Here is a 22,985-nt window from a genome sequence, read left to right as displayed (position 1 = left end):
AGACCTCAGTACTATACACACAACCACAGAATGTCCAGGTTATGACATCATATATAACCCCTACTAAACATTACATGTGTAGCAGTCTGATATCTCACTGGCTTGTTATCAGATATGATGTCATTAATTATGGTGTACAATACATATGCACCCCTTACTGCATGACATATGTATAAAGGTTGACAGGGTTGTGGCTGGATGCACATACACAGGGCCAATATAGACATGTTGCTGTGATAACCTCATACATTTACTGTTATGACAGGGTTTGTTGCACCATATGTCCTATGAGGGATATGAAGTCAGTAACTCTCACGGCTGTCATCATCTACAGACTGCATTCCTCACACTACCATCTGCAGTTCACAGATAGGTGCTCTGTAGGTAACACCTGAAACAAAGGGCACCACACATTGGCCAGTCTGCAGATGGCCCTACAGATGGGTGTTCCCTCATAAACATAGCACTGACATGGCATGTATGAAAACATGAGCACAGAAAAGCCAGGGAGGGGTGGAAGAGTAAAACTTAAGCATGTTTGTATCACACACCTACCAGTACAGGGTATCAAATCCCTGGCAACTATGTAGTGCTATCACATGTCCATGCAGTTATCGCCACATAGGTTATATGTTGGGGACCCCTCAGAATGTATATGTGATGGTGAGTGACATCTTCAACAGGGATATGGTAGCTATGTGGTAGGTGTAGTACACATGCCTGTCTGCATGCACAGGTGTCAGCATCAACACAGCTACACTCTCACCAGGACACACACACATTGACACACCTAGCAGGGCCAGGAATACACTTCATCACTAGTGGGATTGCCACAACACAGTACTGTGCAGGTATCACATGCACCACAGGGGTCATACAGAGGTTATATGTGCAAATGATATGTAGAGGTGTCTGACATCAGACAGCATGCTTCAGTATGCCAATGGGGGTTGTGGTGAGTGTGAATGTGGTCATATGCATCATACACCACACACAGACATGGGTTCCAGTACTGACATGCATGGGTGCATGTCAGTACTGACATGCATGGGTGCACTTCTTCACAGGTGTGTTGTGGTTGACAGTGCCAGATGGCTATACAAGGCTAGGTGATGGGTATTCCTTGGCATCAGGCCACATGACAATGGTCTGCATTGTGGCTCAGGGGTGTAGTGTCTGGAGTTGCCCACACAGGTGGGTATTGTATTCAACATCCAGTCACCTGGGTTACTATTGTGTGTGGCCAATGCTGTGCATTGCTTGCCATGTATGTGTTCCTTAGTCCATGATAAGTACATGCACAGTACAGTGCCTGGGATGTGCACACCTCCCACATGCATGTACGGTGACATGTGGAACTGTACCTGGAGTGTCTGGCCCATGTTGTGTACACAGATTGTTATCATCAGATGTGCCAGTCCTGGCCTCATGTGGTGGGAACTGTTACTGGACAGCAGGTTGACACTGCACCTACATTGATAGCCTGATACTGGTATTCCCTGTAGTCAGTGGCATCTGTCCATACAGGGCTTTGTGGTTCACATTTGATGGTACCACAGGTGTTGCAAGTGTCCAGTGGAGAACATGGGGGAGGTGCACTTTCAGCATGTACATGCCTATTGGACTGATGAACAGGGTGCCATGCCCTATGAAGCCTACTGCAATCACACCATGGTTACTATCAGTGGGCAATATGCAGGGTACTACCAACATAGCGGCAGTTGCCTAGGCAAGTGTGCGTGTATGAGACATGGGTTGAGAGTGTTTCCTGGGAAATTCAAGGGTTGCTAACATCGTTCAGCTGGCATTGATGTCACATTTAGGGGTATGGATTTTCACCCCAGCCCCTCAGCTATTTCACATCTGTTATCTCTGTATGGTGGATATTGTGATATATACTTGGCCTACCATATTAGAAGTTTGCAAAACCCACTCCACATTGAGTCCAGTTGTTTCACACTCACAACCACTACCATAAAGGATATGAATGAGAAACACAAATACACACACACACACATATGTTGTGTCTGGCATTAGAACTTCTACCTAACTAGTATATTATACTACAGCACTACACCATTATAGGATATGCCACAGAGTTTACTGGAATACTCCTTACCCAAATGTGTATTTCACAATGAATGACATCAGCAGGATTGCCAATGTAGTACATTTGAATTGTACTGAGTGTGACTAGCCTAAAATGCATTGCTCCCTACACAGACATAGAAACATACACAACTGCCATGTGTAAGAATAGAACCCCTACCAGAGTTCTATATCACACTAGAGCATGATACTGTTATAGGATGCACCACAGGCATTGCTGGTGTGCCCCTTCCCCAAAGGTGTATTTCACAGTGAATGACATCAGCAGGATTGTCAAAGTAGGGCAGTTGAATTGTCCTGAGTGCGATTAGCCTAAAATGCATTGCTCCCTACACAGACATAGAAACATACACAACTGCCATGTGTGGGAATAGAACCCCTACCAGAGTTCTATATCACTCTACAGCATGATGCTGTTATAGAATGCACCACAGGGATTGCTAATGTGCCCCTTCACCAAAAGTGTATTTCACAGTGATTGCCAAAATAGGGCATTTGAATTGTACTGAGTGTGACTAGCCTAAAATGCATTGCTCCATACACAGACATGGAGACACACATAAAACATCCACAAGTGTCATGTGTGGGAATAGAAACCTTACCAGAGTTCAACATCACACTACAGTATGATGTTGTTTTAGGATATACCACAGGGATTGCTGGTGTGCCCTTTCCCAAAAGGTGTATTTCACAGTGAATGACATCAGCAGGATTGCCAAAGTAAGGCATTTGAATTGTATTGAGTGTGACTAGCCTAAAATGCATTGCTCCCTACACAGACATAAAAATACACACAAAACATCCACAAGTGTCATGCGTGGGAATAGAAACCTTACCAGAGTTCAACATCACACTACAGGATGATGCTGTTTTAGGATGCACCACGGGGATTGCTGGTGTGCCCTTTCCCCAAAGGTGTATTTCACAGTGAATGACATCAGCAGGATTCCCAAAGTAAAGCATTTGAATTGTATTGAGTGTGACTAGCCTAAAATGCATTGCTCTCTACATACACACGCACACACACACACTTGCCAAGTATGGGATTAGATCTCCTACCTAACTATTTTATCACACTGCAGCAGTATGCAATTATGGGACATGCTACAGAGATTACTGTTATAATTTTCCCAGAGGTGTATTTCTAGGTGGATGACATCAGCAGCATTGCCAAAGTAGACCATTTGAATTGTAGGGAGTGTGACTACCCTAAAAAGCATTGCTCTCCACACAGACAGATGCATGCACGCACACACACACACACACACACATACACACACACACATATACACGCCATGTCTGGGATTGGAACTCCTACCTACCTAGTTTAACACACTACAGCAGTACACAGTTATAGTATGTGCCACAGAGATTACTGGGCTACAACTACCCCAAAGGTGTATTTCACAGTGGATGACCTTGGCAGGCTTGTCATAGTAGGGCTATGGGGAGGGCAGTGTGTGTGCATGGGCCATATCCCATTCATCTAGAGGTTGACACACCTCTTACGGGCACACACAGGGTCATATTTCACAGGTACATGTATACAGCTGCTAGATGACTGCTTCCTTGTACAGTGATATTGCACAGCTAACACTTGCACCACATAGTCTGTATTGCTGACAGATACTGGTGGCTAGTATCTACAGTGAGCGACATCTGAACCTCATGTGGTTATGGCCCTTTGGCTGTGTGCTGGGTGGGACAGGCCTGGATGGCTCCTTGTCACAGTCACCCTCTTCCATACATCTATGTATGTCTACCTTTGGCTTATTATAGTGTGTTGTCCTTAGATGCATGTCTGTATTCCTATCCACTGTGTGTGCAAGGAATGAATGGTGCATACTGAGGAGTGTCTGCACTAACATCTGCGACTGCCAGATATGTCTGGTCCACTGGTGTTTGCAGACATGGCCTTGATTTAAGTGTGTGAGCATGCCCAGTATGACCATCTGTATTGAATGTGTGGATTGAGTCCAGGTAGTTTGTACTGCAGCGCAGACCTTTGTGTTGTACACCTATAGGTAGCATACTGTTTCTGCAGGGTATCCATCGATAATTTGGCAATATGTGGACAAACTGTGCAGGGGATAGTGTGTACTACAGTGATTGTGTCTGCACTGCTTCAGCTGCATGCTACTGCTGTTAGCAGAGATATTCAGACGTATACTGTTATACACAGTGATGTTTTCTGCCCTCATGTACTGTCAGGTGGACATTCTTGCTCACAGTGATGTCTTGGGGGAGAAGGGTGACTGTGGCTGTGACTGGTATTGTGGACAGACACCTACGTATTCATGGTATGTTACGCCATTCTGGAGGGGGAGCTGCAGACACTTGGTGCTGGGTTTGTGTATCCGGTTCAGCACCTTGGTACAGTAGCTGTACATATTCACACAGGTCAGCCAGGGGCAGGGGCCATGGGTCAGGACATATACCCTATTGTGGTGTATGGGCAGGTGTGTAGCCACCCATGTATGTGTTTGCAGCCAGGGATAGTGTGTGCACACAGCTTGGTGTCAGACTCTGCACATTCCATGCTGCCTATGCTCCCACCCCCCTCTGTTACTCCAGTCTATATCGAATCACCGAACACTTAGAAAAGCAAACACTGATTCATCGACCCCATGTATGCAAAAGCTTACAATCCCGAACACTCAGAACAGCGACTTTTTTTCCCAGGGAAAAAAAAATTGCTGTTCCGAGAACCACACACACAACACATGCATACTACAAACTATTTCTAATGTGGGGTGGCTTTGCCCCCACACCCCCTGATGTGGGGGTCTGTGCCCCCACACCTCCCTACTTAAATATACCAACTCTGAGACTGCACTACAGTAACAAAGAAGGCAAAATACCAAAGGCAGCCAAGCGATTTCTTTCCCAGGGAAATAATTCACTTATATTCCGCTTTGGTATTTTGCTGTTTTGTGCTATAAAGTTCGATCAAGATGCATTTGAAAGAATGCGTCTTCAATCAGCTAATAGGGAACCTGTTATTCTAACCTCTTCCATACATTATGCATACATTCCATGAAACTTTCCCTAATAGTATCACCCCATCACAGGTGTGTTTTAGTGTTGGTCCACAGTTCATGCAGTGGGACATGGTGGACATGTTTCTGTGGTTTGTCCACATGGCCTTGCATATGGATTATGTGGGGTGTGTTATGTTGTTATTTGGGTGTCCATGACATAACATGCATTGGCAGTATGTGTGAGACACAGCCTTTTGGCAGATGCCTGTGGGGCATTAGGTGTTGCTGCATGCCAGATGTGGCAGGTCGGTGCATTCTGTCAGTACTACAGTCACAGACCACCATACAGTATATTCCCCTGTGGTGACAGTGTAGGTGTGATAGGTGTTCATGCCAATACATCCTAACAGTCTTGCTCAGGTGCTGTGGATGCTGGCAGGGTGCTACCTACAACTAGGGACACACCTGCATGGGACCTGCACTGCATGCTGCATTCTTCAGCTATTGCCATATACAGGTGGGGTCTTACTGTACCCATTCCCCACAGCAGGGATATAACCAGAGAGGTGTCTGTGGGTGGTGTTTGCATGAGCTGGGTTCATCTGTGCTATGGACACTATGTGCATCTCACACACAGATATGCATTGGGGATTCCAGTTATGCTTGCATGTGCAGGTACATCAGCTGTTTCCCAATACATCAGTCCTACCTCCTTTATGATCTGCGAGTGTTTGGGCAGACAACACCAGTATCCCCCACTACAGAACCAAATAATGTGAAGCATACCTGTATGTACTTTTCCAAGGGTGTGTCCATTACACAGTGACACAATATATACTGTATATCTGGGGTAGTTTCCCCCTGTGTACTGCTTGTATATGTTGTCCAACAGCCATGCCATGTCAGTCTTTTAGATGGTGACACATATTACCACCATACATTTGCAATGGCTTACTGCTACCTTGTGTTATACTGATGGGTATTGTGTATGGCACTGCAGTTGTGAGAACTTGTCCCTGTCATCAGCGATAGTGGGCAATGGCCACCAGGCTTACCGCAACATGCATACATACCAAACACTCTCACACAATATGGGACACTCACGAAACTAACACACACATACATGCATATTGTGCAGATGCTACAACCTATCCTGCTACCTTCGCCACCTCTGTGCATCTGTGCTCCACTGGTATTAGACCTACACATACATGTTATTACATTTCTACATAGGGTTGTGGGGGGGCACACCTGACTGTTATGACATGTGCATCACATGGGGACACACACCAGACCATTACTACATAATTACGTAGGGTTGGGGGAAGCACACCTGACTGTTTCTGCATTCCTACACAGGATTGGGGGGGGGCACACATGACTATTTCTACATATCTACACAGGATTGAGAAGCACACCTGACTATTTCTACATTTCTACACAGGATTGGGGGGCACACCTGACTGTTATTACATTACTACATAGGATGGGGGGCCACACCTGACACTTGTACACATTTGCTATGACTGTACTGGTATGTCAGGTACTCCATTTCATTCTGTACTCTAACCTATCATGCTGACTAGAGGCATACCAGTGTACTACAAATCTTAGCTTTGATTTACCTACACATTAGTTTCTGACTTCCTACCCTTCAGAACTAATGTCCCACTGCCTGACCTGCTGTGGTCTGTCTGTGTAGGCCTGGAAGGTGGAGGTTACCCATAGGCATCATTCAGAGGCCATAGCACAGCCATTGTGTTTGTCTACACCTGTCCTACTGGCTGTAACTGTTGTGAAACCCCCTGACTGGCATGTGTGAGTCACTTACCTTTTGGGTATCTCAGTATTGAGGGTTGTGTTGCAGGGCTGCCTATGTCGGATGCACATAGTACACTCCCTAAACATGGCTGAGCACAGGTAGTGTCATGTTTGGCATCCCTTTTACTGAATGCGAGAGTCAGAGAGAAATGTTATTCCCTGGGTCCCTCCTGTGTCAGTCTATGTGCTATGTGTTGCCTCTTTGCCAAGGCTAGGGCATACTGGGGCATGCCTCCTTCTGACTACTAGGGCAGGCTCAGGTTGCTCCTCCTCTCAGTCACTCTATGCCTATGCAGACCTTAGCAATGGTGGGAGGATGTGTGGCCCTGTCCCATGCTGTTCCTACTGCAGCTGTTTCCACAGGATAATTTTGTGTAGCACGGCACATACGATGACAATTTGGGTACATGTAGCTGGTGAGTACTGCAAGGCTCCACGGGATGTGTCCAGGCACCGGAACCGTTACTTGAACATCCCAAACACATGCTCTACTATAATTCTGGTCTGTGTGTGTGATCATTATGGAGTTCTTGTTCGGGTGTGTGTACATTTCTAATGGGTGTCATGAGCCACGGCTCCAGTGCGTAACCAGCTTCCCCCACTAGGTGTCCATGAGGGATGTCCTCATTGGCAAATCTCTGGTACAGCTGCATCAGATGCCAGATATGGGAATCGTGATAGCTTCCGGGGCAGCCAGCACACACATTCACTATTATGCCCTGGGCATCGCACATGACCTGGCAGTTGATGGAGGGGAAGCCCTTGCGGTTGATGTAGACCCTACCCCGCTCACCGGGTGGTGTTTTGATGCATATGTGCATGCAGTCTATAGCACCCACTACCTCCGGGCATTCTGGTATTTGGTGGAACACTTGCATATTGCTGGCCAACGCCTCACAGGTGTTGAGGAAATATACGTGCTCACCGACATGTGCTGACATGGCATCCAGGAACTGGTGTAGTACCCTGGATGCTGATGCCTGTGACATCCCCATCATATCCCCAGTTGGCCTTTGGAAGGTACCTGTAGCTAGTATTCCTAAGCTTACACATACCTTGGTATCCACTGGGGTGGGTTCCCCTCTGTTAGTTCTGTGTGTCAGGAGTGGCCGGCGCAGCTCAACAATTTGCTGTAGGAGGTCCCTGTCCACCCTATAGCACTTCCACTATCTCCAGCTCATGTAGCCCCTGGTAGGTTACCCTGGGTCTATACACTCTTATCCTTCTCCTCACTGTGGGTTGGTCAACAGCATCCTCACCACCCTCAGCCTCTTCCACAAGTTGTTTTATGATAGCTATTGCAGTCCCTATAATTTTGTTGTTTTGATTGTTAAAGGTTCCCCGCTTGTATACAACGGTGGTGTAGAATGTGGGGAAAAAACTGAAGGGAAGATGTTTGCATAGTTTATAGTAGTGTTCTGGGCTGGGCTGGTCTGCTGCCTGTGTAATTGGCTGATTCTGATATATTTCACCTGCCAGCTATGCTAGTTCTACTAGATTACCTTCCTACTGCTGTTTCCCTTCCCATTGCCTTCCTGTTTAATCCCGGGGGCGTGCCGCACAAACACAGTGCTCAAATGTGCACAGAGCTACTATTTCCTGCTTTAAATTTTTTTTAAACCTTTAAAACCCAGTGTGCGGTGCTCACACCCGCTTAGGCAATGTAAAGAGTGCTAGGCAGATTCAGACACACACCCTTGCTTAGCTGTGCTTAGCTAGGAGCAAACCTGAGCCACAGGGCTCCAATCCACTTATAGTATGCCTGACACACACACCCATGATGTCAGCGAACTCCTACGCTTGCACCAAGCTATTCCTACTCTTATACTGTTGGGACCTAACTAATATGTTGGGAAAAACTGGGATTCACTATCATTCCCCTCATTTGTACAGGATTGCCTGTTAATGCAAAGTTACATGCTTCACACTGAGCCTCCCCCTTAGCAACCACAACTCACTGGCCATGTTGTCTTCTGCCTGCCTTTGACTTTCATGGCAGAATAGTGATTTTAGTTAGAATGCTTATTTTAAGTTTATTTTCTTATTTTCCCTGACCCCGTTTGTGCTCCGCTGCCCTACGCTTAAACAGCCGAGATCTGCAAAAAAAAAATTAAAAGTTGCTTTTTTATTATTTTTAGGCTGTTTTCAACGCCAGTGGCATTATACTTGGCTATTGGCATCCTTCCTGACTGATATGCAGCCTTTATTTGGAGATGGCATGGCTCTGTTTTGGAATTTGCAGAAATGTACTCGGTTACTAATACTTTATTCAGACAAAGGGGGTTGCTACGGGCTCACCTTGTGAGGGTCTGTATACAAACATAGTTATGTTCCAATGAGAGAAAAAGTTTGTATAGAATCAGTCTTTTATAAATATTGTAGACTTTATATTTGTTTTTTGGTCGACATTTTTGTGTTTTGGTTGGCCTGCAAGGGATGATTAATGAATTTTTAGTGTATATTAACAATTCTACCCAATTTTTAAGTTTTACCCACACTGTAGGAGTAAGTGAAATTGCATACTTGGATGTTAGATTGGTAAAGAATAGCTCTTTAGGTGTGTTCCAATCTGTAATTTTATGTAAGGAAATGTATTCTAATAGCTTCCTGCATTTTAACAGTGCTCACCCCTACAAACAGAAAAAGGCCATCGTAAAGGGGCAATTTATAAGAGCTGCCCACATGATTACTTGTTTTGAAACATTCCTTGGAAAATGTGAATTATTGAAAAAAATGTTTGTTAAGAGGGGTTATCCTACTATTTTAGTGAATGAGTTACTTATTGAAGTAGTAAATAAAAGACAAAGAGGGCACTTAAAAGCCATCCTTAACAAGGATATAAATGAACCACATTTACTTATAGTTATGGGTGACCTTAATGGAGGTACAGAGAGAGATGAGCTTGAGGAATTTACTGAGACCATAGGAGTAATTGATGCTAGAGTGGTAGATGCTACGGCCTATCATTGGTCCAGTAAGGAGAGTGTGGAGGAGGAACCTGAGACTGTAGGAGTAGCATACTCCAGGTCAGCATTGGTTACAACCTATAATAGGTCCAGTAAAATGATTGCAGACATTGTACATAAGAATTGGGCTATTGTTAGATCATGCAATGATGTTCAAGAATGGGTGGGTAAAAAAATGAACATAGTATACAGGAGTGAGCAAAACCTCAAAAATATTCTTGAAGCAAAAATTAAGAAACCTATAGTAGGCTATATGAAAAAATGTGGGTCATGCACTATGTGTACACACATTTTAGAGGGACCCACCTGTGTAATAAATGGAACTATGATAAAGATAAAAAAGAATGGTTTGTGCCAGACTGATACAGTGGTATATTGTGCTATGTGCATGAAATGCCCAGCATACTACATTGGAAAAACTGAAAGGAAGCTTAAAAGTAGGATTTACGAACACCTTAGAGATATAAGGTTGAAAAAAAGAGAGACGAATGCCCTTGAAAAACACTGTAATGATTTTCCTGACCATACTTTTAAGTTTATGATTCTGGACAGACTTGAAATTGACCCAAGGGGTGGCCCATGGACACTCCAATTAGAAAACCAGGAGGCTATATGGCAAATTAGAATGAATGCAACAAGTTGGCCAGGTATAAATGATGCCCTGTCTTTAGCATGTTTTCTCAAATTGAAGGTACTAGATAGGTAAAAAGAGAAGTATATGTGTATATACATATACATACAGTTTATTTTAAATGGTGGATGTTTTTATTGCAACATATGCATTTTATGGTTTACAATGAGAGTATTATTAATCTTTTATAGTTTCTATACTTTAAAAAAAATATTCAGCTGTTGAACAATTTATATATATATGTGTGTGTGTGTGTGTGTGTGTGTGTGTGTGTGTGTGTGTGTGTGTGTGTGTGTGTGTGTGTGTGTATGTGTATATATATATATATATATATATATATATATATATATATATATATATATATATATATATATATATATATATATATATATATATATATATATATATATATATATATATATATATATATATACACATATACACATGCACTCACACATATATAAACTCATATATTTTTATATATTTATATTTTTATTTATATTTTTAAACTTCTTAATTATATATTTTTTTCATTTCAATATTGTATCATAATTAGTGGAGTTTTATGATTAGATATGTGCATCATGTGATTTTATTGGGGCTGCCTTTAAACTAATAAATTTAATTATAATGTGATTCTGATGGAAGTCCTGTGTTATATTTAATGGATGAAATTGCTCAGTTTCTTTTACTATTATTGAAATAATTTGAACAATAACCAATGGTTTTTAGATTTGGCCTACTAGGTTTTCTTCCTTGTGGTTTGAGAGAAATATTGGGTAAGAACACCATGCAAGCTCTTTTGTTGAATTTTACAAATCAAAATTATTATTATTATTTATAATTAACTTATATAGCTTGCACAAGCTTCCTTTGTATGTCAACCCACATTTGCTAACACCATTCAACTTATATTCTTTTATTAAATATTGTGGAGACTTAGCTTTTCCTTTTCCAAAGCAATGAGACCATAATACCAATCTATTCATTTTTAGTAAATGCATTTTGACATTGTTCAGAGTTTCCATAAATCTAGAGGTATGTGCAATAGGAAAATACAAAAAAAAAAATCAATTTTGATAATGGAATTTAAAAAAATATATATTTCTTAACTGCTTTAAGAATTGATTTTATATATGCAAAGTCTAAAGACTAAAATTAATTTGCTTCTAAGATGCATTTTGTTAACCAGATGAAAGGATTAATAATATTTATCATCTTTAATATGCTTAATAAAAATTTAATGTAATCTGCTCCTGGATGGTTTTTCATTGATTAGTGTAAGTTGAGTATAACAAAGTTAAATTTTACAGCAATAGAATACAATTCTACATTTGGGAAGTTAATACAATCATACTCCCATAATCTTACATAATTTCTATAAACAATTCTCAGTTTTTTAGGATAACATAAGAATGAAGTTAACTTTTTCCATTTTCTTAAAATGTATTTTGTCAGGTATTTGTCATGTATTACAGCTATTGAATGTAATATATATATATATATATATATATATATATAAAATATTGGGTAATATAATCACTTTAATAAGCACTAACATATTGTCAAATATTTAAAAAAATCCATTTTTAAATAAGAAATAACACTTCAATACCTTTTTCAAAATTATAGTTACTTCCCTTTTTATATTACTGTGCATTAATCCATTGACTGTCAGTTCTGTTTGATCTTTATTAATTAATCTGATATCGCTTAATCTTGTGGCAAACATGGAAGTAAATATTTTATTGTCTATATTTAATAATTAAATAGATATATATGAGGAGACTTATTATCCTTTCCTTGTTTATGTATAAGTGAGACTACAGAAAATTTCCATTAGGGAGGAATTATTTTTTTCCCTGAATTATCCTGAAAATGTTACTCAGTAATTCTAAAATATTTAATGGAAACAGACTATATAATTCCATACCTAAACTTTACCATTTTTGCTTTTTTAAAGCTTCATAAACTTCTGTCAGGGTAATAGGCTTTTTCAGCTGAAATATTTGTTGCTCATTAAGTTTACTAGTAGTATTTTTCTTTAAATAATTGCCAGTTTTGTAATCATCAGGATTATTATTATCTTTATTAAGATCCTCATGGAATTTATTTTAAAATGTTAAGCATTTCCTCTATATATGAAGTAAGCTTATTAATGTGAGGATTTCAGATATTATTGATGTGTGCCTTTCTGCTTAACATTTTACTTCTATTGGCTAATCTGTGTAGATTTTTGAAGTCATCACATAACTGTGCAATTTTATTATTTCTAAAGCTATCTTCACTGTACAGTATACATTACAACTGATATTTTGTCATTTATTTTTTTAAAATATTTTCAGTATTATATCATTTCTTTGTTGTTCAAACCTCGGTTTGTGTATTTCATCTTGTATAATATCTAACAACTCTTTATCCCATTCTTCAATTTTATTACTAGCCCTTTTTCCCATTATATTTTTAATATGCATTTCTAAGGAATCTTTTACTAATCTGACCATTATCATTCAAACATAAAAAAATCCTTGATTTGTTCCCTAAGGTAACTCAAATTATTTTGATTTCATCGTATATACTAGGATTCTATAAATAATCTAGAAATTTCCTTATAGCCTTTATTATATTAATACTTACTGCATTATGATCAGATAAAGGACAAGGAATAGTTTTAAAATAATTCACTTCATTAAGTAAATCTGTAGAGGAAAAAATCCTATTGATTCTAGTTTGTGCCCCATGCACATAAAAATAAAGAGTGAAGAACAATGACTTATCTTCTGCTTTTACTAGTAAATCAACTAAATTATTATTAATAATCAATCTATTTAGTGCTTTAGCAGATGCCCTTATTTTAGTTTTCTTCTGTTCACTAATATCTTCTATGCAAGATATGTAGTTAAACTATTCTGCTAAAATTAAACTACCCTTTGAATGACTTTGTAGTAAGTTTGAGTGATCATTAGCCACTCTTGCAACTGTTCCAGGAATTCAGAACAAATTTGTACTATTATTATTATTATTATTAGTAGTAGTAGTATAGAATTTTCTATTATATTTCATAATTACAAATATATACATTCCTTTTGGATCATTAAAGGATTCCATGACCTTATGCATTACAATGGATTTTCTCCAAAGTATAGCAGTTCCTCTCCTCTTTTTGTTAAAGGAAGCAGAAGATAGCATTTTATAACCTAAGTTGTTTAAATATTGTATATGTTATCTATCAAGTGAGTCTCTTGCAAGAATATAATGTCTCTATTTCATTTTAGATATCTTGTTAATTATTTCCATTTGTTGCCATTATTTAGTACATTTACATTTATAGATAATAGATTAAAACTATCTATTCTGTGTATTTATAAAGGTTTATTTTGAAAGATAATATGACACATTTATTCACCATATTAGTTTAATTACATATAGCACTCCAATGCATTCCTCTGACACTATCTTAACATTACAGATTTTTTTTAATTTTCCTTTCTACAAACTAAACTACTAAAATTCAGAAATAAGAAAAACAAAGACAAGTCTACAACTATAACTATAGATAATGCTAATAAAATGCAAACTACAATGAATAATACAATGAATACCAAAGTTCCTAGTCAGCCTATTGAACAGTCAATAGCTCTACCTAGCAACACTTAAACTTTCATCACAAAAATAAAAAATAGCCAAAAGCTACCGTGACTTACAAATAATTAATATAATATTATAGCTAGGTTAAAATGATAAGAGACTATTAATTTATTTATATGTTGTCATTTAAAACTATTCTCCCATTGCTACATGCAAGTGCAATAATCTTCTTCTATTAATCATACATATAAAATAATCCAAAAAATAGTATACTATACACTTATTTATATAATACTAGTATAAATTATCCATTTAAAATTCCTAAGCTATTTACTCATTCCATATTATTATAACTAGATCTCTAAATAAATAAATATAACAGAGTGGGACCTGAAGAGAAAAGGACATTTGTGAACTTACATGTCACAGGTAATTTTATCATACTAAACTATAATATAAAAAAGAGATCAATGTACATATATATTTATCATCTAATAAGACACACACACACACTTTTTACAGCGCTAACAAAAAGCTCTGAAAATTAAATCTTAAAGTGCAAGTGTCTATATTTGAAATTTATGTAACACCCTTAACACATCAAATATCAAAATATTTAAAAATCTGTTAGCTTATTAAACTACTTCATAAAAATATGTACATTATTGAGCTCAAAGAGAATGTCTATTTCGATGGAGTAAAAAAATGCAGAGTCTGTATTGCATTGAAGTGTTCAGTTCAAAGCCATTCTCCTTTTCCAGATTCAAACAGATTGAAAGATCCACTTTACTTTATTTCAAAATAGATGACATCAGAATCTGGTTACAGCATATGAAAATGACAACTCACAGATACAGTAGCTGATAATTTTCTCTGTAAGTTTCTCATTCTTCTTATTTCTCTTAAGCTGTTATAATCAGTAACAAACATCCAACTTTACTTATTTCATTTAATATGTACAGTTAATGTGTATAGTTAAAGTTAATAGTTTATGTCGTAGTGTTATTAACATGGGAAATTTAACCATTCCTATAGCTTTTGCCTTACTAATTCACTTCTAATAAAAGAAAAGAGGTGCTATTTTGAGTAGATTTCTCACATACATACATACATACTTGAGAAAAGAAAAAAAAAGAAAGCTGTTTTCTTCTTTCACAGATATCAGTGATGAACTTTGACCTACATTTTCTTCAGGACAGCTCAAGGTAGGAAAAAAACAGCACTGTGAAGAAATGGAACATTCCTTTGTTCCCAGGCTTTCTTTCTAAATGACTGCTGTTTAATAAATGACCTGTGAAAGGAATGTGTTACACAGGAACAAAGAAAACAAAATTACCAGCACTTTAATACTTCTAATTAGCATATTAATTAGATCTGACATTCAGTTAACCCAGCAATGCACATACCAAGTAATGTTGAAGAAATAAAATAAAATTCTTAACTTGTATAACTTTAAATTTACCAATTATGTTGCTTACATATAACAACATTCTCTTACAGTAAGTATTTTTAACATTTAGGAACAGACTTATAAGTTTAGTTAAATGAAATATATTAAGTCCTTCACTGTAAGTATAGTAAAACAGTAAAAATAATCTTTCATATTCCTCATAATGAAAAAATGTTTTAGCTTAAAATCTGAATACATACTTACATATGTTTTGAGGTTTAAAGTCCAGCACAAACCTTTCCCTTAAAAGGCAAATCTATTGTTTTAGAAAATAATAGTCTTACAAGAATACAAGTGACATGTTTTAAGGCTTTTTAGTTTTTGAAGCAGTTTTCCAAGAATTCAGCTCACTATCTCTCTTCAGGGATATATTGTTCCACTCCACTTCTTTAGTATTAATAAGGATTTTGTTACTGTTAACCAAAGTGGATACCTCTTCCAGTATGTTAAATGTTTTTGTTTCTTCAGAAAGGAATAATTTGATCTTTACAGGAAACACCAAAGTGACTTTAATATGATTATTTTTAAGCTCCATGAAGTGATAAACATGATTTTCTTTTACTCATTACTTTACTGGAATAGTCATTGTCAAATCTGATTGCATGATCACATATTTTAATAGCTGGGCTGGACCATGCTGCTTTTAATATTTGATCTTTTTCTAAGTTAGACATGAACTTAACTACAATTGAGTGTGGTGGTGAGTTTTCCTTCTTAGAATGTGCTCTCTGGGATCTATGTGCTCTTTCAATTCCAAAAGATAATGTTTCAGGTAGATTTAATGTTTTATGTAGCCAGGTGGTTAAGAAGTATATTATATTGTCTCCCGCATACTTTTCAGGTATACCATAATTTTAATGTTATTTTGTCTCAGTCTAGTTTCTAAATCATCATGTTTTTCTATGAGCCAGTTATTTTGTTTTAAAAGAAATTCAGTCTGAGACTCATCTTCAGTTGTGCTGCCTTCATGATTATTCAAAGTTTCTTCCATACTGCTGATTTCTGCCACTTGCATTCATAAGAAATTCAAAATGTTTCATCCCCTTTCTGGTTTCTTCTTTGAAATGTTCTAGTTTTGTATCCATTCTACATTAAGAAATACATCCTGCATACTAGATAGTATTGACTGGATGTCTTTTTTTAACACATGAATCCTGAGTATCATTTCTTGAGTGACTCATGTTGAAGTATCTTCTCTCAACCAAACAACTGAAATTCTGACAGAGAAAAACTACAGCTTTTGAAGAACTTCAAGCTACAAATCTTATCTCTGACTATTAATGAATAAAATTAGCTAACAAGAATCTTCAAATTTAAATTTTTTTGGTTACATTTTATGTAAGAGAAAAGCTTTTAGTCACAGAGCTTTCCCCAGTTGCTATTCTTACTTAGCCATCTTGGTCCATTACTCTGACTACAGTTTTTTGTTTTGGTTGCATTTTTATCTGTGATGTTTCTATATATTGCATCTTTTCCAAGGTTACTATAGTGGGTGCTGTTTTCTTGATTCATGTCCCTGTTGTCGCACACACATGCACGCACACAACCACATATACACACACCTTAACTTCAGCTCTCTGATGTTTTTTTTTTTTTTTTTTCATTTTAGTTTATCACTCCTTTTGAAAGATTTTGTTTTCACTTTGGTGTTAGTGTTTTGTGACTCCTTGTTCCCATCCAGAGACTAACTCAGAGTTAATTATTAGCTCTGCAGCTCAGTTTATTTGGACTCTGTTTTAATAGTACCCTTTCTGTTCCTTATTGTAGTTTGTATTGTAAAGAATGGCTTGTGTTACATCAGGCTAGATTTTAGTTGTAGGCTACGCTCATTTCTACATCTTGTCTATCGTGATTTATGGTCTTTTGTGCATTTTATGTAAGTTTTCTTTTTTCTTTTTATGTATTTTTTTAAGTTTTCCATGGGTTAAAGTTGTTACTGAAAAGTTGATCTGATGAGTCCAGTTGGTGGACAGACAACAGTGCTTTTTGTAAATTAAAGCTGAGTTATTTCAGTGACTAAGCCTGTTTGAGTTTGTTTCTTCAATACTTCATAGAAGAGGAATTAACATCTGAAGTTTTTGACTGTCAATACCTAGTATGTTGTGTCCCCTGGTAGGCTTTTTCACAAACTGAAGCAATTGTTCCAGAACATATGTTGTGAATTGTTGAATCAATATTATTCCATCTGTTTCTAATACATTTAAGTCCCCAACCACTATTATTCTTCCCTCCTGTGTTTCATGCAATAAATGTATGAATTCATCTAGGTCATCAGCATTTGACTTTGGTGGTCTATACACTCCAACAATTATTATATTTTCCAAGGTTGTCTTTATTGTCCCAGTTGCACAGCCTATAGCATTAGTGTTATCTCTGCACATGTAATAATCACAGGTCTTAACTATCTTCAAACCTTTTCATGACACCTCTATCTGATTTTTTATTGGAATGTCTGTTAAGTAAAAACATTTATACCCTAAGACAACTGGTTTCCAGTCATTGTTCTTTAGCTATGTTTCACAAGCAATAGCAATAGCAATCTTCTGGAAATGTAGCACATTTTACAACAAAACATGTATTATTAATGCTTCCAGCATTAACAGCCATCAGGGATGCATCAAATGTTATCTGTGAACCTTGAAATTTTTGACCTGGCAAAATCCCACTTTGTGTTTAACAAATTGTGCAATATATCAGATGCAAACATTCTCTTCCCTGATTTTGACAAGTGCACACCATCCTGTCTGAACACGTCTACCCAAACTTAAGCTTGGATGCTCTAAACATTTCCATTTTTTAAATGGTACATTTTTATGTAGGTATTTACCAAAAAATATATTTTCATTCATGGTGACCTGACTCTCCTTTCCAAATGTGATTTGTGAAAAATTCATCCTAACACAAGCTATGTTATCTAAAAGGGCTGTATGTTCCTTACTAAGAGTAAGAGTCCTTGAAGATGAGATTATTTGTACTTTGTATTAAGATTTTATTGTACCTGAATAAAACAGATAAATTCTTACTTATATTAAGGTATTCATGGTGACCTGACTCTCCTTTCCAAATGTGATTTGGGAAAAATTCATCCTTCATTCAAACAGGATGGTATGCACTTGTTAAAATCAGGGAAGATAATCTTGTCTCAGATCCTCTAATTTTGCTCCTGGCATGTACAATACTATTCAATGCTCATTATCTTCTCTGCAAATGTAAATATCAGTTCCTACAATAATTGAAATAACAAATATTTGTGACCAGATATAAAGAATCCTCAACTTCTAATTTGATAATATCTGCTCTAGTAATTATTACAAGATAATGATCTTCATCCCCATTAGTCTTATTAATCCCACTGTTTTTATTGTTTATTAAATTTGTAAGCATACAATTCTCAAACAGCTGCCTTTGTACATCCACAGCTTGACTGATGTTGTCAATGTCTTTCTCTTTTTTTATACAGTAATATTCTTTAGTCCTTCCACATTCAACTTGATTTCTTACTTTTCACCTGCCCCTTGCTTCTTTTTTTCTACCTTCTCTTTGGAAAATTGAAGGTTTTTTGATAGAAAAATGTTATCATTCTAATCTGTGTGTTAAACAACAATGCAGTGTCCTTTTTAGTATGTATTCTCTTTGCTTTACAGGCATTTCTCAGTTTATTTTTCTTCCTTGTCATTTGCTGTGAATGTCTTTCTTTTTTTTATAATTTCCTTCTATACGCTGTGAATCCTCAGATTTCTGAAAAGTGATATCCAGTTTCCAGAATGCCAAATTTGTCAGTAGTTTAATCTTGTTCAATAGGGGTTGTGTGATCTTTATGGACAATAGACACCTCTTTTCCTAAATGCGTCCTGTTTGCTCTTTGCCTAGCATTATTTATCTCATCAGTCCAGTCATTAATATATGCAACAGTTCTCCAAGCTGTGCCAATTGCACAAGTGCAATTGCCATTGGCAAGTCTTGATATACTAATAAAAATAGTAAGCAAACTATCCAGTGCTTGACACAAGGAACACAGATCACCACTGTTATCAGGTGTTACCTTTACATATACAAAGCATTTAGCACACTATACAAGATATTTTTGTTTTAGCAAATTATTAATGACATACTCATTTAAGGAATCCATATTCATCTGCAAATGAATAAAGAATTCTTGAAGAAAAAATACTCAAAATCAGTTACCACAGAATTGAAAAATAATTTAAATCAACTCCAATTAGAAAAGTCACACAAACAATATACAACTAAATATTAAATTAAGCACAGTAAAGTTGTTGATCTGACCATACAAGTTGTGAAAAGTCCCACAAAAGCTAGAATGCCTTTACATCAGACGTGAATGTGCATAGTAGCTTCTGCTCATTATTGTTTGCTGTCACACCTCTTTTGATCAGTAAATCTCAATAAATCACAAACCAAGACAGGATTGTTTTAATGAGCTCTTGGATTGTTCTCTCTGCTATTTGTATGAATTTATAGTTGACAAGGCCCCTTTGGATGGCTACAGTTTTCCTGTCTAATATCCCTTTTTAACAACAGTTAAAATTTAAAGGTAAATGACAAAAATATAAATCAAAATAAATCCTCTCAACTACAGGCTATCTTTCCTGCTTACAAACTGTGAAAACCAGAGGTAAAAATAAAATATAAATTCAAGTAAAAACTTGTTGTTTTGGATGATGTACATGTGACTTGAGAAAGTCTAACTCTCACCTACTCATTGTTCTGGAATTACATACTTAGCTACAGCCTCCTAAATGAGATTTGTATCTGATCTTAATTTTAAATGTTGTTTCCTGCCTATCATATGCATATTTCTTCTGAATTCTACTTTGTTTTGCATCTTTTAGAATTCTAACATCTCTGGAATTATTAATACTGAATGCAGCAAACAAGAAAGGAAGACGTGTACTTTCAAAAGGCAAAATAAGAGCTATCGTTATTAATGAAGATAACATTTTTGATGAGCTTGTAATAAATAGCAGAGATTTCTTGGTAAGAAATATTATTTTTGTGCATTTATTCAGTTCTGATAGTTTATTTTATGTCTATTAAGCACATAAATATAATAAAAATGATAGCAGAAAATGGAGGGATAGGCCAAAGGCATTCATAACTCAATTATATAATGTACACTGCAGAGGCACAAAAGAACAAGTATCATGGTCTTAAAAGGCCTGCATGAATCATTGAAGTGCATATGATATAAAACATTTCTGATTTGAAATATAGACTGAGGAGACATGCTGTTAGTTAGTGGAAGTGCAACAGTTTAATCTGTACCAACATATGAACAGTCAATGAGCAGGAGTGTTAAGCCAATAACTTCCAACTGCCTTAATAAGAATGCACTGGTCCTAAGCTGGCATATTTCCAGCTACACTACAGTTGTGTGCTACAGTCTGCAGACAGACTGCTCACCATTATTAGATCTAAAAGTGACCTGTGATTTCCAACCTTCACTAATATTATACTCTTATCCCCAGCTCATGGTGTACTTCTTCTCAAATATCTGTGAATACATAAGTACCATGAGGATTAATTATATTTTGCACCAAGGCAGTCTTCACCTATGCTATGCTCTTTGTAAGCAAGGTTCTTAAACACTTGTATAACAAACTTAGTAAAGCATCCTATTTAGGATTAATCAGTCCCTGCACCCAGTTTACCTAGTATACACATTTAAATGTGGCTCAAACTGATGGATGGATGGTAGACAGTGAAATCTTACCATGAGTCAGATTATATTTATGCAACTAATGATGGCTTAAGAGGCCATGCCCATGGGACATATCTTAATATTGCTTACAGAATGGGTGATGTGTACGTCACCACTCTAACTGGAAAATAAACGTTCTCTAGCAGGGTGTTAATGTGCAGATAATGCCCATTGAAAAATAAGTCCACCCCTTCACGGCAGCATATTAAGCTGCGTGGAGCTCGGACTGTAATGGAGCTAATGACCAACATTATTTTACATTTGCTGTGCAGTGATTTTGTTTAAAATTTACTCTCACTAAACAACAAACAAACAAAACAAACAAAAAAAACCCAATAAAAAACTGTGTGTGCATGTCTTTTTGTGAGTTTGTGGATGAAAGTGAAAGTGAGATTAACTGATGCATTATTTTATAATTACTAAGCAGTGCTATTGCTGTATAGTGAATGTAAAATAAAAACAAATGGATAAATAAAAAATACAAAAGTGTATGTGTAGATTAATGTCTTTATGCTTCTCTCTGACTGTGCGATTCTATGGGTGCTTGCATGCATGAAAGCAGAAGAGTATGTGCGTGTGTGTGTGTGTGTGTGTGTGTGTGTGTGTGTGTGTGTGTGTGTGTGTGTGTGTGTGTGTTTGTGTAGTGACAGACAGAGAGAGAGAGAGAGAGCGAAAGATTGATCAAGTAGTGGATGCAAATCATTTACAATTAAGAGGTATGCATACCTCTCAACCTCTTAGCTCAAGAAATCTAAACAAAGCCTAAAATAGTATGGGGAAAAGGCTCAAAAATAGGGACAGATTTTAAATAGTGTTCTTATAAAACTAAAAAGTTGTTATAATAAGAAGATTTGTGATGATATTCATTTTCTGAAGCACATGAAAGTCTAAAGTTCAAATTTAACTCACTATTTAGTAACTTCAACCCCAATATTTTGCCATCAAACCACAAATTTGAGTGGAGGAGTAGACAAAAAAATGAAACCAAAAATCTGAACATTCTGTGAAAATCTGAACAACTGACAGGTATGGAGGTATGAAACTTCTAATGGCTGGCACTATTAATTGAGTTTAATCATGTGTGTTTTTAAAGATACTTCTGAGTGTGTGTGTGTATGTGTATGTATGTGTGTGTGTGTGTGTGTGTGAGAGAGAGAGAGAGAGAGAGAGAGAGTTTAGGCATTAAATACTTACCAAACTTATATTCTGGATATAAAATATTTCCTCCAACAACAGTTATGTATACTCCAGCAAGTTTGAAACATTAGGTGGAGGAACTATTTTACATCAAAATATTAATAACTATACACACACACACACACACACACACACACACACACACACACACATATATATATATATATATATATATATATATATATATATATATATATATGGTTCCCTATCAGAAGCCTGAAACACTATAAGCTCGAAAATCAAAATCCTGAAACCAAAAGCCTGAAAACTCAAAATCCTGAAAACCCAAAATCCTGAAACTCAAAATCCTGAAAACACAAAATAGACATACTGACGTCATTGTGGCTTTGCTATTGTTAGCCCTGTGGTGTTAGGTTATGCGTTGGGTTCAGGTAAGTGTCTTGATTGGTTTTATGTTAGGGTTAGGGGCGGTTTAAGTGAGTTAGGGTTAGGGCGCATGTTAGGCATGTATGCAATAGTGACAAAAATTAGGGTTAGGGGCGGTTTAAGTGAGTTAGGG

General features: G+C 37.0%; 1 protein-coding gene across 1 annotated transcript in view; it reads left to right on the top strand.

Annotated features, from left to right (window-relative positions):
- The window catches only part of LOC122808532, a 1,295,413-nt gene that overhangs the window by 1,175,663 nt on the left and 96,765 nt on the right, over window positions 1-22,985 (top strand). The window contains exon 5 of the mRNA XM_044079486.1: window positions 20,400-20,544. Within this exon, the coding sequence (XP_043935421.1) occupies window positions 20,400-20,544 (145 nt within the window). The remainder of the gene's footprint in view (window positions 1-20,399; window positions 20,545-22,985) is intronic.

The sequence above is a fragment of the Protopterus annectens genome, chromosome 8.part0 (genome assembly GCF_019279795.1).
Source record: "Protopterus annectens isolate FY-2018-M chromosome 8.part0, PAN1.0, whole genome shotgun sequence".
NCBI lineage: Eukaryota > Metazoa > Chordata > Ceratodontiformes > Protopteridae > Protopterus > Protopterus annectens.
Note: the sequence above shows the minus strand (reverse complement) of the source record. Positions and strands in the feature narration are given on the sequence as shown.